Genomic DNA, 14,732 nt, shown 5'->3' with positions numbered 1-14,732 from the left:
AGACAGAGTCTCCCTGTTATCACCCAGGCTGGTGTGATCTCAGCTCACTGCAACCTCCGCCTCCCTGGTTCATGCGATTCTCATGCCTGAGCCTCCCAAGCAGCCTCCTGGGGCAGGCACCAGCACACCAGGCTAATTTTTGAATTTTTAGCAGAGATGGGGTTTCACCATGTTGGCCAGGCTGGTCTCGAACTCCTGACCTCAAGGTCAAGAAGTGATCCTCCTGCCTCGGCCTCCCAAGGTGCTGGTATTACAGGTATAAGCCACCGCGCCTGGCCAGATTTTTATTTTTATTTGTCTAGTGTAGACGATAGGGTGGGGCCATGGGGAGGCCTCTGGACTTTCCTCTGAGTGGGGCCGGCCTGGAAGCCCAGCCCCTTCTCCCACCAGCTGTGTCTCTCCTGCCACACAGAAAATGCCCCAAGCCCACAGCCCCTCCTCCAGCTCAACCATTTCTAATTCCAGAGCCCAGTGCTGCTCTGGATAATCAAGGGCTTGCATTCTTTTTAAATTTAAATTAAGTAATTATTTTTTTTCTCTCTTTTTTTTTTTTTTTTTTTGAGACAGAGTCTCGCTCTGTCGCCCAGGCTGGAGTGCAGTGGCCGGATCTCAGCTCACTGCAAGCTCCGCCTCCCGGGTTCACGCCATTCTCCTGCCTCAGCCTCCCGAGTAGCTGGGACTACAGACGCCCGCCACCTCGCCCGGCTAGTTTTTTGTATTTTTTAGTAGAGACGGGGTTTCACCGTGTCAGCCACGATGGTCTCGATCTCCTGACCTCGTGATCCGCCCGTCTCGGCCTCCCAAAGTGCTGGGATTACAGGCTTGAGCCACCGCGCCCGGCCGTAATTAATTTTTTGAGACAGGGTCTCACTCTGTCGTCCAGGCTGGAGTGCAGTGGCGCGATACGGTTTCCTACAGCCTCGACCTCCTGGGCTCAAGTGATCCTCCTACTTCAGCCTCGGGAGTAGCTGGGACCACAAGCACGCGACACCACACCCAGCTGATTTTTAAATTTTTTGTAGAGACGGGGCCTCCCCATGTTACCCAGGCTGGTTTCCAATTCCTGGGCTCAAGCGATCCTCCCGCCTTGGTCTCCCAAAGTGGTGGGATTACAGGCGTGAGCCGCCTCACCCGGCTATTTTTACTTTAAAATACTACGTCAGTGACAGAAGCTTTTGCACATTCTCGTGGCTCACTTTTCTCTTCCTGGGGAAAAAAAGGAAGGAGGTATTTCCGAGAGAACCACCCATGTAGGAAGCGTGCCTTTGGGCGATCAGGGAGCTGAGTAGCCTAAAACCTCCTCCCCTCCAACGAGGCCGCAGGCAAGGGCTTGGAGGAGCTGCCCTGGAACCCCCCACAGAGCACGGACTACCGCGTGGGCGCGGAGGGCGGGGAGAATGGGAGGTGGATTTCTTTTTATTTTCTTTTTTGTTTTTCTGAATTTTCCCAATCTCTCCGCAGTGGATTCGTGATACTTTTATAGTCCGAGTGGGGGAGGAGGGAGCCAACTTGTTACCCTAAAAAGAAAAAAAATAAATTTCCCAAATGCAAACGGTGCGGGGACATGGGGTTGGGCGTCCCAGTACTTCCAGGGCGTTGGGGGCGGGCTGGGGACGGGGTTGGCGGCGGCTGGGCCTCGAGGCGCTAAGTTATTCTGGTCTCTCCGCGCCTCCGCAGCTGGCGAGCTTTTTATAAACAGGACGAGTCACCCCCCAACACACACACACTCCAGCCCCGCCTACTGGGAGGTGTGGGGAGAGAATCTAGGGGATCAGGACTCTCCAGGGGGCCACACACCCCTGGAGGGTTTGAAAGCTGGAGTAGAGGGCGCAGGAGACCCAAAGTAGGGGCTGGGGTTTCGGGCTCCTGCCCCCTCCCCAAATTCTGACTTCTTTCCCTGAAGATTTGGAGGAATAAACGATGGACCATCTTAGCTCCCAAAAGGCTCCATTTGCTTTCCCAGGATGGAGGGAGGGGCGTCTCCCAGCCCCCGGGTCTTTGAACCCGAGCATTGAAGGGCTGGAGGCTTCGGCTGGTGCCCTCCCTGTTTCCCGGGGCATTTACCGCAGGCTTTAAGGGGTTTCCAGGACAGGTCGCTTCTCTGTCCCTGCTAAACCTTTTCTTCGAATTTTCCTCTTGATGACGGGGCGCAGGGAGGGGAGGGGTTCCCAGAGAGTCCGTCAGCCCCTTCCTCCTTTTCTGGGAATGGTGGGGAGAGGTGGCTCTCTTGACCTCTACTTCTTCTTTCTTTTCAAACCTCAGAAACGGGGGAGGGGTGGAGTCTTTGCTAGCCCCTCCCTCAGTGGGGGTCTTACGCCTCGGGAATGGGACAGGGGTCCTTCTTGACCCCTGTTTATTCTTTTGTATTATTTTGAACCCCATTTGTGTGAGGGCATAAAACATCTCTTGGGCCTCGGTTTTTCTTTTCTGCAATTGGGAGTCAGGGGCATTTACCAGGTGTCACAGCACCTTGGACAAGACGGTGGCCTCAAGAGTCCCTACCTGGGGTGGGCGCGGGCGGGTAAGGGAACCGCCCCTCGAAGACCCGGGCTCAGCCAAGGCCTCAGCCTCTCGACCCTTCAATCGCCCAGATGCCACCATTGGACAGGAGGAGGGAGTAGACAATCGTTGATTGGCTACTCCGCCCGTCGCTCGAGGGCTTAAGCCAGTGAGAGAACGCTGAGGGGCCCCGCCTCCCCGAGGCGGACGAGAGGCGGAGTCGGCCGCCGCGCCGCTCCCGCCCCTACTGGATGCAAACTCTAGGCCCCGCCCCATTTGCGCGTCAATCTGCGCAGGAGCCCCGCCCCATCTGGCTCCGCGTGCGTCAATGGGCCACATCTCTACGCGTGGCTCCGCCTCCGGATGGCGTCACGGGCTTATCTACATGTGAGGCCCCGCCCCTCCCTTTGCAGGACGTCACCGAGGACTGCAGGGGCCCGAGCCGCTGCCGCCGCCGCCACCGCCACCGCACAGCCAGCCCCACATCAACGCACAGGGGGCCCTGTCACCGCCACCGCCAAAAAAGTCACTGCCGCTAGGGTCGCCGTTGCATCGGTTCAGGGCAAGGTGAGCTCCTGCGCGGCCGGGTGTGCTCAGATTCCAAGCACCTGCATAACCTTCATTTGACTGATGGGTTGACTAGGGTTGAATGAGGGGAAGGATGCGGCGGTCGCGAGGCTAGGAATGGGTAGGGCCTGGGCGCCCCACTCCTGTCTGATCCTCACCACTAACCCCCCCAACCCCCCTGCTCTGCGGCGGAGGGGGAGGGGAGGCGAGCTCCTTGCGGGAAGCTGTGCGCGCGGGAGGCTTTTGCGTGCGCGTGCGCGTGGTGTGCACACGCGTGTGCGCGCCTGCCTGTGTCAGCAGGTCTGTGTGTACCCTTGCGTGTGTACCTGGATATGCTCGTGTGACCCCGTGGGGGTCTGGGCCTAAGTGTGTGCGTGTTGCATGCGCGTGGAGAAAGACGTGTGGACCGCCTGTGCATGCATGGCCCGTGCATACAAGCACGGGGATCCGTGTCCGTGTGGGTGATGTGCACACCCTGCATGGGTGGAGGGGCCTGTGCTCACGGGTGGTTTGCACATTTCTATAGGCGAGTCGGTGTGCAAACAGGTGTCTATGTCTTTGTCCTGTGCATTCCAGTGCGTTCACACACTCCTGTATGTACGGATGAGCGTGTTTGAGGCTGTGTGCACGTGAGCGTGTGCTTGCCCCGCCTGTATCATGTGATGCAGCGGCCTTGGCCGGAGCTCTCCGGCCTGGAGGTTTGGGGGAAGCGGGGGCTGCAGATGCGCGTCCTCGAGGGACCATGCACGCAGTGCACGTGGGGCATTGCGGCCGGGTTCTGAGGACCATGAAAGATTGATGGGGGGCGGAGCCAGCTGCAGTCATCCCCTCTGGGCTCAGCCCTGGGTTTAGGGTTACAGCCCCACCGGGGGCATAGGCCTTTTGGAGGGGGCTGCTGGAGTGTCCCCATCGGCGACTCTTTGAGCCCCTCCTCCGAAACGTCCAGGATTTCAAGGTCACAGGCTGCCCTCTGCTGGGGGCACCACCAATTAATACTGGGGTTCCTGATGGGATAAGGGTGTTCTCCATATACTGGCCGTTTTCTGGAGCCCTCACCATCCTCTGCTTGGGCTTGAGCACATGAGGATGGAGAGAGCCCCCCTCACGGCTCTCCTACACCCGGTATCCCCAGATGGCATCCGCCACAGACTCACGCTATGGGCAGAAGGAGTCCTCGGATCAGAACTTCGACTACATGTTCAAGATTCTCATCATCGGCAACAGCAGCGTGGGCAAGACGTCCTTCCTCTTCCGCTATGCTGATGACTCGTTCACGCCTGCCTTCGTCAGCACCGTGGGCATCGACTTCAAGGTCAAGACCATCTATCGCAACGACAAGAGGATCAAGCTGCAGATCTGGGTGGGTCCCAGCTGGCGGGCTCCCGCCCGGCTCCGTCTGATTCCTGTCCTTGGAAAAGCAGCCCCAGCCTTGTCTGTCTCTTTCCTGACTGGAGTCATTCACTTACACACTGGGCATTTATCAGGTGCCCACTATATACCAGGGGCAGAAACAGACAGCAACTGTGTTCTCCCATAAGCGCCTAATCCTTGTCCCTCAGTTTCCCCATCTTCAAGTTCTTCCATGTATGAGGTTTCAGCTGGATCTTGGTCCCCATTCTCTTTTTTTGTTTGTTTTTTGAGACAGGGTGGTCTTACTCTGTCATCTAAGCTGGAATGCAGTTGCGTGATTACGGCTTTCTGCAGCCTCGACTTTCCAGGCTCAAGCCATTCTTCCACCTAAGCCTCTTGAGGAGCTAGGACCACAGGCGCCTACCACCACCCCTGCTAATTTTTTTCTTTTTTGCAGGGTTTGGCTATGTCTGCCTAGGCTGGTCTTGAACTCCTAGGCTCAAGCGATCCTCCCACCTCAGCCTCTCAAAGTACTAGGATTACAGGCATGAGCCACCCCACCTGGCCTTGTTAGTTTTAAGAGACAGAGCCTCACTCTGTTGCCCAGGCTGGATTTGAACTCCTGGGCTCAAGCAATCCTCCTGCCTTAGCTTCCCTAGTAGCTGGGAGTACAGGCGAGTGTCACTGAGTCTGGCTTCCTTTAGTTTTTAAACCTACAGCTATATTCTCTCTATCTTCGTTTGGCTTGATTTTTCTCCTTGGTCCTTGTCACTTTCCAATATAGGATACATTTACACTATTCTTTTCTCTCTCTCTTTTTTTTTAAACGGAGTCTCGCTCTGTCGCCCAGGCTGGAGTGCAATGACATGATCTCTGCTCACTGCAACCTCCGCCTCCTGGGTTCAAGCAATTCTCCTGCCTCAGCCTCCTGAGTAGCTGGGATTACAGGCACCTGCTACCATACCCAACTAATTTTTGTTTTTTTAGTAGAGACGGGGTTTCACCATGTTGGTCAGGCTGGTCTCGAACCCCTGACCTTGTGATCCACCTGCCTCGGACTCCCAGAGTGCTGGGATTACAGGTGTGAGCCACTGCGCCCAGTTTACACCGTTATTTTCTATTTCCCACACTGGGTGTCACTTAGCAAGGGCAGGAATTTCTGCCCATCTTGTTAACAACTGTGTCTCCAGTGTCCAGTTCAGGGTATGGCAAAGATCAGTGCCCAGTCCATGTTTGTTTGTTTGTTTGTTTTTTGAGACAGAGTTTTTGCTCTGTCACCCAGGCTGGAGTGCAGTAGCGCAATCTTGGCTCACTGAAACCTCCGCCTCCCGGGTTCAAGCGATTCTCCTGCCTCAGCCTCCTGAGTAGCTGGGATTACAGGGGCCCACCACCACGCCCAGCCAATTTTTTTTTTTTTTTTTTCAGTAGAGACAGGGTTTCACCATGTTGGCCAGGCTGGTCTCAATCCCTGACCTCAGGTGATCCACCCACCTTGGCCTCCCAAAGTGCTAGGATTACAGGTGTGAGCCACCGCTGCACCTGGCCCCCTGTTTGTTTTTTTGAGACAGGGTTTCACTCTGTCACTAGGCTGAACTGCAGTGGTGCAATCTCACCTTACTACAACCTCTGCCTCCTGGGCTCAAGTAACCCTCTCACCTGAGTCTCCTGAGTAGTTGGGACTACAGGTGTGAGCCACCACACCCTGTTCATTTTTGTATTTTTTGTAGAGTTGGGGTCTCGCTATGTTGCCCAGGCTGGTCTGGAACTCCTGGGTTCAAACCATCTGCCCAACTCAGCCTCCCATAGTGCTGGGATTACAGGTGTGAGCCACAGCACCTGGCACGGTAAATGTTTGTTGAATGACTCTGTAGAATAATGGAGCAATCATATATTCCGAGCACTGGTGACCTAACCTGCTCTTTCTGACACTTTGTGCCTCTGGGCAAGCTCCTACTCCTCCCAGGGGGCTGAACTGGATGATATCAGAGCTCATTTCCTCTCCCAGGGCCTTATGTGTGGGTCTTCTCTAACCTTCATCTCTTCCTCCCTAGGACACAGCAGGGCAAGAGCGGTACCGGACCATCACCACCGCCTACTACCGGGGCGCTATGGGCTTCATTCTCATGTATGACATCACCAATGAGGAGTCCTTCAATGCAGTGCAGGACTGGTGAGTGCATCCCACTTGCTCTTTTTTTTTTTTTTTTTTTCTTTTCTTTGAGAGAGGGTTTTATTCTGTCACCCAGGCTGGAGTGCAGTGGCATTATCAGGGCTCATTGCAGCCTCGACCTCCTGGGCTCAAGTGATCCTCCTGTCTCAGCCTCCCAAGTAGCTGGGACTACAGGTGCATACCACCACACCTGGCTCATTTTTTGTATTTTTAATTGAGATGGGATTTCGTCATGTTGCCCAGGCTGGTCTTGAACTCCTTGGCTCAAGTGATCTGCCCACCTTGGCCTCCCAAAGTGCTGGGATGATGGGCATGAGCCATCGCTTCTGGCCTTGCACACTCATTCTGGGGCCATTGTCTCTGAGCCAAACTTTCTTCAAAAAATAACAAATAAGGCCGGGCGCGGTGGCTCAAGCCTGTAATCCCAGCACTTTGGGAGGCCGAGACGGGCGGATCACGAGGTCAGGAGATTGAGACCATCCTGGCGAACACAGTGAAACCCCGTCTCTACTAAAAAAATACAAAATACTAGCCGGGCGAGGTGGCGGGCGCCTGTAGTCCCAGCTACTCGGGAGGCTGAGGCAGGAGAATGGCGTAAACCCAGGAGGCGGAGCTTGCAGTGAGCTGAGATCCAGCCACAGCACTCCAGCCTGGGCGACAGAGTGAGACTCCGTCTCAACAACAACAACAACAAAAATAACAAATAAAAGGTAGGAGTCTGGGAAGGATTTCAAATGGAAAAGTAAAACTATAACCATGTAGAAAAAAATATCTGCAAGCGTAGGGTGGAGAATATAGAGACTATAAGGAGAGTTGGCATGGCCGGGCGCGGTGGCTCACACCTGTAATCCCAGCACTTTGGGAGACTAAGGCAGGTGGATCACCTGAGGTCAGGAGTTCGAGACCAGCCTGACCAAAATGGAGAAACCCCATCTCTACTAAAAATGCAAACATTAGCGGGGTAGTGCATGCCTGTAATCCCAGCTACTTGGGAGCCTGAGGCAGGAGAATCGCTCAAACCCAGGAGGCAGAGGTTGCAGTGAGCCAAGATTGCGCCACTGCACTCCAGCCTGGGCAACAAGAGCAAAACTCTGTCTCCAAAAAAAAAAAAAAAAGGAGAGTTGGCATAGGTTAGAGGTTGCAAACATTTCAATTTTCTGCTCAGAAGTAATAACTGTTTTGTTTTTTTTTCTAGAAATAATAACTTAAAAAAAAATTTCTAGGCTGGGCACAGTGGCTCACACCTGTAATCCCAGCACCTTGGGAGGCCGAGGTGGGTGGATCTTGAGCTCAGGAGTTCTAGACCATCCTGGCCAACATAGTGAAACCCTGTCTCTACTAAAAGCACAAAAAATTACCCAAACGTGGTGGCTCATGCCTGTAGTCCCAGCTATTTGGGAGGGTGAGGCAGAAGAATCACTTGAACCTGGGAGGCAGAGGTTGCAGTGAGCCTAGATCGCACCACTGCACTCCAGCCTGGGCAACAGAGCAAGACTCTATCTCAAAAAAAGAAAATTTCTGGGCTGGGTGGCTCATGCCTATAATTCCAACACTTTGAGAAGTCAAGGCAGACAGATACTCCAGCCTGGGCAACAGAGCCAGACTCTATCTAAAAAAAAAACAACATAAAACACAAAAGCAATAATGGGTCAATGGGGGCTGGAGTGGGGTGAACGAGGGGCACATGGGGGAAAAGCATGGTGGGGAGGATGGAGGGCCAAGCTTCAGGGTCTTTCTCCCTTGGACAAGGACACGGGTTCCACACCAGCCCGTCAGGGTGGAGCTGGGATCCTCCAAGCAATAACCTGTCCCCCTCTGGCTGCATCCTATAGGTCCACCCAGATCAAGACCTACTCGTGGGACAATGCCCAGGTGCTGCTGGTAGGAAACAAGTGTGACATGGAGGATGAGCGGGTGGTGTCATCAGAACGTGGCCGGCAGCTAGCTGACCACCTTGGTGAGTGCCCAGCTGGGCCAGAGACCCACAAGGCTAGAAAAAGGACACTAAGAGAGGGGAGGGCTCACACCCAAGGTCTTACAGCTAAGCCAGGTAATTCACACTTTCTGCAAACTAGCCTTCATCCAGGAGCCATTTGTGTCGGATCTTGAGGGATGTGTAGGAGTTCACCATGCAGAAAGTTTAAGGATTGATTCTGACACTCATTGTCCAATGCTTTGCTGGGTGTTGCTGGGCTCGAGAGGCATCTAGGGAGGCCTCAAGGGACCCCTGAGGTGGAGGGAGGGACCTGGATGAGAGGAGCCCATGAGAGGAGCCAGGCTTCCTGGAGTGGTGGGCAGTGGACTCTAGAGCTTGGAAGAAGGTCTTTCAGGCAGAGGAAGTAGCTTGGGCAAAGGCTTGCGGTGAGAAAGATCCTGTGTGTTTTGGTGATAATTTCACAAGACTGAAACATGAGGGTCAGCTGGAGGAAATGTAGCCGATCAGAGAGGGCCTCAACCATATGCTGAGAGGCTGGGACTCTTTGGAGGGCAATAGGGAGCCACAGAGGGTGTGTGAGCAGGGGGAGGTCACGGCTGGATTTGAGTGTCTGAGGCTTCCAGGGCCAGTCTATGGTGCTGGGCTGGACGCTGCAGGGCATGTCTTGCCAGGTCCTAAGGACAAGGAGACACAGTTTTCGGAAGGAAGGGCAGGAGGCCAGGTGCACTGGCTCACGCCTATAATCCCAGCACTTTGAGAGGTGGAGGTGGAGGATTACTTGAGCCCAGGAGGTCGAAACTGCAGTGAGCTATGATCACGCCACCATACTCCATCCTGGGCAACACAGCAAGGCCCTGTCTCAAAAAAAAAAAAAAAAAAAAAAAAGCAGGAAATGCAGAGCTGACCCAGTTCAACGTTGCTTCTCTGTGGGATTTGTCAGTACCTTCAATAAGCTACTTGGCACTGGGAATCTCCAGTGTTTCCTTTCCTCAGAGAAGCATCTCTGGGAGTTGGCATAGGGCGTGGCCAGGGTCCTCATCTCTGCCTTCCCTGACCACAGGGTTCGAGTTCTTTGAGGCCAGCGCCAAGGACAACATCAACGTCAAGCAGACCTTTGAGCGCCTGGTGGACGTCATCTGCGAGAAGATGTCCGAGTCATTGGACACGGCAGACCCTGCGGTCACAGGCGCCAAGCAGGGCCCACAGCTCAGTGACCAGCAGGTGCCACCTCACCAGGACTGCGCCTGCTGAGAGCCACCCCACCCCCTTTCCCCTCTTTCCCGTCTTCCCCACCTTCCCCCAACTACCTGGGCCTGACCTGGCCCCTACCAGCCATGGGCACAAGACCCCTACTCCTGACTTAGCCCGTCACCCTTATTTATTATTGTAGCTATTTATTTATTTATCGAAGATGTCCCCCAGGGGCCCGGGCTCCCCTGCCCACCCCAAGCCCTGCCCATCCTGTACATATAGCCCTTTCCCCACTCAGCCGTGGTGTCTCGTGGCCCTGTGAACTCACCACTCACCCTCCTGAACCCCCTCGCCTTTTTTTTAAATTCACCCCCAACCACAGTTGTCAGTTGTGAAGAGGGGGCCAGATGACACCCTAGAGCAGGCTGATCGGGCAATGGGAGGTGGCCAGGCCTGCCAGTCCCTCGGCTCTGCCGCGGTGGGCCGAGGCCGCTGTTGGGGGTTTCCCTGTGCGGACCATGGGGGTCAGAGTCTGGCCTGCCGGGCTCCTCTCCCCCAGTTTTCTCTTTTGGTGGGGGGCTGTGCTGTGGGTATTCACCACCCTGGGACCCCTCCCCCTACCCACCAGACCTGTTCTGACCTCATGAGTGTCAAACGTGCCCCCCAGTTCCTTAGGAGATGTCAAGACAACACTACACACACCCAATAAAGCGAATGGACCACGTGTGTTCCTGTGAGCACCGGGCCCTGCCCACCCTGGTTTTGACCATCCACAGCATTTTCTTTTGTTATTTTTATTTTTCAATATAAATAGAGACAGGGTCTTGCTATGTTTGCCCAGGCTGGCCTCGAACACCTGGCCTCAAGCAATCCTTCCACCTCAGCCTCTCGAAGGGCTGAGATTACAGGTGTGAGCCACTGCGCCCAGCCAGCAGTTTCAATTACATTACAGAGATAATTTAATGGCATTTCCATAGTTCACGACCAGGAAAGGAAACACAGAGGCTGCCCGGCCCTGCCTGAAACTTTTGGGGGCCGACTCCAGGCCTGAGCCTGCTCTGAGGGGATCGGCCACATCCCCGCCTTAGTCCCAGGACCTGAGGGAGCTCTGGATCGGTGGCTTGGCCCAGAGCCAGGTGGACGGCAGTGTTGAGGGGTTGGGGCTTGGGACTGGTTGGCAGGGTGAGCCCCGTGCTGAGTCCCAAGTGGGACATCTTGGTCACAGGTCGTATGAGGTTCCTGCTGAGAAGGGCTAGGGGATGATCATCCATCTTCACGGGTGTGTTCCAGTTGGGGAAACTGAGTCCCAGAAGTGCGCTTGGGAAGGGCGGCTCAGCCCAATGCCCGGGAGCTGGAGTGGCGCTGGGACGTGGCCCAGGACCCGAGCTCGCTGCAGGGGCCCATTCCCCTTCTGGTAGAGGGGATGGTCTGCCAGGAGTCAGTCTTGCATCTAGTCCCGGAGGTGGACAGTTCAGTCTGCTCGGGTGTCCAGGGCCACACAGCCTGGGGATGTCAGAGGAACTGGGCTCTGTCCACACAAGACAAGGCATCTGGTCAGAAGCCTGGCTCATCCCTCCTGGTCCCTCCTAACTGAGCCCTATCCTACCTGCCCTCGGGCCAGACGTCAGCCCTGCTCAACAGACATGGCAGGGACCTGGCTGAGGTCGCATCAGACGGCACAGAAGGGCTGGGTTTTTTTTTTTTTGAAACAGAGTCTCGCTCTGTCACCTAGGCTGGAGTGCAGTGGCATGATCTCGTCTCACTGCAGCCTCTGCCTCCTGGGTTCAAGCGATTCTCCTGCCTCAGCCTCTCAAGTAACTGGGATTACAGGTGGGTACCACTAATTTTTTGTATTTTTAGTAGAGAAGGGGTTTCACCAGATTGCCCAGGCTGCTCTCGAACTCCCAATCTCAGGCAATCCACCCGCTTGGGCCTCCCAAAGTGCTGGGATTATAGGCATGAGCCATGGCGCCCAGCCGGGGCTGGGTCTTAACGGCTAGTGAGGAGCTCTCCACCAGCCCACTGTTGGGTAAAGGTTGCCTGCAGCACAGGGGACTCCCACTCTCCAGGGTGGCTGGCTACACTGCCACTTGGAGCTCACACGTGTAGCCCCCTGGGTGCCTGGTATGCCCTCCACACTCACCCGGTACTTCAAGTACGACAGGTACGTGTCCCAGCCCAGCGTCAGGCCGTTGATGTAGGTGACTCGAAATTGGGGGGGCACGAAGAGGAAGTTCACGAACTGTGCAGCAGGCCACACGCACCAGTCTGCCTGCGGGGAAAGGCGGGGAATGAGGGGCGGGGCCGGAGCTGGGTGGGGGCGGAGCGTCCATGAGGGGGCGAGGCCGGACAGGGGCAAGGGGCGGGTGCTCCCACCTTGTAGAATTCCCAGAACTTCTCCCGCAGCTCCTGGCAGCTCTCACCCACTGTCTGACCCTCCATGCAGCCAAGGCCTGGGAAGGAAACCAAGAAATCAGAGTGTTAGAGGCCAGGAAGTACTGTTGAGATGACAAGATGGGCTGACGATGGAGGGTGCAGGGTTGGGCCCCTGAGAGCCCGCGCCCCCCACCCCGGGCAGAGGGACAGGGACTTTCAGATGGGAAGGACAGAGAATTAGGGTAGCTGGTGTAGGGACAAAACAGAGCAAGTCAGTCCCAGTGAGAGACAGAAGTCATAAACATATAAACACGTGCCCCAAAGGAGACACACCCTGTAGTTGAGTCAGTTGTATTACTTTTCCATCACAGACCAGGAAGCCGACCTGGGAGGTGGAGAATGAGAGACTCTTCTATTAATACTGCTGTCTTTACCGAGCCTAGGGCTGGCACCGTTGCACCTCATGAAGTCCAGCCTCAATTTCTCTTCGTTCAGGTCTCGGAGCCTTTGCATTAGCTGTTCCCTCTGCCCGCTGGTTCCCTTTTCACGTCTCAACTGAGTGTCGTCCCCTTCTTTTTTTTTTTTTTTTTTTTTTTTGAGACGGAGTCTCGCTCTGTCTCCCAGGCTGGAGTGGCCGGATCTCAGCTCACTGCAAGCTCCGCCTCCCGGGTTCCCGCCATTCTCCTGCCTCAGCCTCCCGAGTAGCTGGGACTACAGGCGCCCGCCACCTCGCCCGGCTAGTTTTTTGTATTTTTTTAGTAGAGACGGGGTTTCACCGTGTTAGCCAGGATGGTCTCGATCTCCCGACCTCGTGATCCGCCCGTCTCGGCCTCCCAAAGTGCTGGGATTACAGGCTTGAGCCACCGCGCCCGGCCCCCCTTCTTTTTTTTTTTGTCTTTTTTTTTTTTGTTTTCCTTTTTTTGTGGAGAACAGGGTCTCGCTATATTACCCAGGCAGGTCTCGAACTCCTGGGCTCAAGCTATCCTCCCGCCTCTGCCTCCCTGAGAGCTGGGATTACAGGCGTGAGCCACCGCGCCCGGCCTTTCTTTCTTTTTTTTTTTTTTTTTTTTTGTTGTTGTTGTTTTTGTTTTTTGTTTCTTTTTGTCGTCCCCTTCTTTGGGAAATGCTCTCAACCTCCCGCCCAGGACGGCCCCAGCAGATACTGTAGGAGGGACGAGGTCCCTCTTACACTCGCCAGTGTTCACATCGGCCGAATCTGTCCCGTCTCCGCTGTGACCTGGCTCCTAGTTCGGGGCCACCCAAACAGGGGGCACATTGGAAATGCACCTCTGCATCCTTCTTAACACAAAGCTGGCTCCACCCCTCGCCACCTATGAGAGGCAAAGCCTAGGCTTAGGAGGCTCCTTACCCAAGAAGTACCAGACGCCCAGCAAGGGAGAGGCTACCAGCTGATCCACGAGGACCTTCTTGAGGACATTTGGGAAGCCTCGGAGGCCAGACGCAGGGAATAGACGGTCCAGCGACAAGTACCAGTAGTGCAGGAAGGGACCCATGCTGCAGCCCACCGCAAACATGCTCGCTATAAGAGTGTAAATCAGGGGGCTGGGTTAGGCCGGCAAATTCTCCAGTCCACTCCCTCCCTCCCTGCCTAAGGCCTGGGTAAGCCCAATGCCATCCCGGAGCCTCAGCCTCACGAGAAAACCGGAAGAGCCCACCCGTGCATTCTTCCACTACAAGCCCCACCAGCAGGCGTGGCTCCAGAGGCTCCTAGGTAGTGGGTAGAGACCCCCGGGGGTTGGGAGGTGATGAAGACCCAGGGCTGCGGGAGACAGACACCCGGAAGAGGCGCGGTCAGGGCAAGGGTCCTGCGGGGGACTGAGGCCACGGGTCAGGGGTCACGGCCAGCAGTCGGGTATCGGGATCAAAGGTCGCCCGGGGTGAAGGGCTAAGTAGCGTGGCGTCCTCACCGGAGCGCCGCGGGTCGAAAACCTGGCCGGGCCGGGCACGGATCTCCCATGACTGGCGCAGGCCATCACCGGCCGCCATGAGCGCGCCGCAGCCCAGCGTGTTGGTGACGAGCAGCGCGCGGCCCTGGAATAGAAGCTGCCCCGCGGATAACAGGCGGCGCAGACGGCGCCAGCCACCCCGCGCCATAGCCCTCGGGAGCCAAGGAATCCGCCCGCCGCTCTGCTCTCGCCGCGCCGACCAGTCGCGAGTCACAGTCGATCCCAAATTGCCCGCCCCTCCGGCATCCCGACCAATGCATAGGGATCTTCAGTCCTCTGGTCCGCCCTGAGCCGCGCCGCGTCCACCAATCGCAGGCAGCCTCGGAGCGCCACATTGCCCGCCCCGAAGCGTATTGACCAATAAAAGGCAGACGTTCTATCCCAAGGTCGATCTCCCAGTGACCGCCCGAGGTTCACGGACCAATCGGAAAAAAGAATTGCGTTACTTCCCGCATGCCGATTGGTAACGCTGCAGTCCTGTTGCCCCGCCCCTTTCTGTGCCAGCCTATGGGAAACCGTCGCAGCTACCGAACAGCCCAGTACGGCACTGGCCAATCGTAGACCGGTGTCACGCGGGCAAATCAGTGACCGTCGTCCCGCCTCCCGCTTTGAGGTTGGACAATCTTAGGAAGTTACAACGCCTTCTGGCCTGGTTGCCTTCCGTATTTCCGGATTC

At 55.9% G+C, this 14,732-nt stretch overlaps 2 protein-coding genes across 2 annotated transcripts; one reads left to right on the top strand and one right to left on the bottom strand.

The window, feature by feature from the left end:
- The first annotated feature begins 2,907 nt into the window (after positions 1-2,907).
- On the top strand, positions 2,908-10,484 carry LOC105486701 (RAB3A, member RAS oncogene family). Its single transcript, XM_071087938.1, has 5 exons — positions 2,908-3,066; positions 4,199-4,426; positions 6,468-6,586; positions 8,419-8,543; positions 9,583-10,484. Exons 2-5 carry the CDS (start codon positions 4,199-4,201, stop codon positions 9,771-9,773), a joined length of 663 nt encoding a protein of 220 aa, XP_070944039.1. The 5' UTR covers positions 2,908-3,066; the 3' UTR covers positions 9,774-10,484.
- On the bottom strand, positions 9,799-14,269 carry LOC105487957 (MPV17 mitochondrial inner membrane protein like 2). The gene is made up of 5 exons (XM_011751636.3): positions 14,018-14,269; positions 13,459-13,629; positions 12,090-12,166; positions 11,857-11,985; positions 9,799-11,241 (listed from the first exon to the last, which is right to left on the bottom strand). The coding sequence occupies exons 1-5, from the start codon at positions 14,202-14,204 to the stop codon at positions 11,185-11,187; spliced, it is 621 nt and encodes a 206-aa protein (XP_011749938.1). The 5' UTR covers positions 14,205-14,269; the 3' UTR covers positions 9,799-11,184.
- Between the last annotated feature and the right edge of the window lie 463 nt (positions 14,270-14,732).

The sequence above is a fragment of the Macaca nemestrina genome, chromosome 20 (assembly GCF_043159975.1).
Source record: "Macaca nemestrina isolate mMacNem1 chromosome 20, mMacNem.hap1, whole genome shotgun sequence".
In the NCBI taxonomy this organism is placed as follows: domain Eukaryota; kingdom Metazoa; phylum Chordata; class Mammalia; order Primates; family Cercopithecidae; genus Macaca; species Macaca nemestrina.
This window is presented reverse-complemented; position numbering and strand designations above follow the sequence as displayed.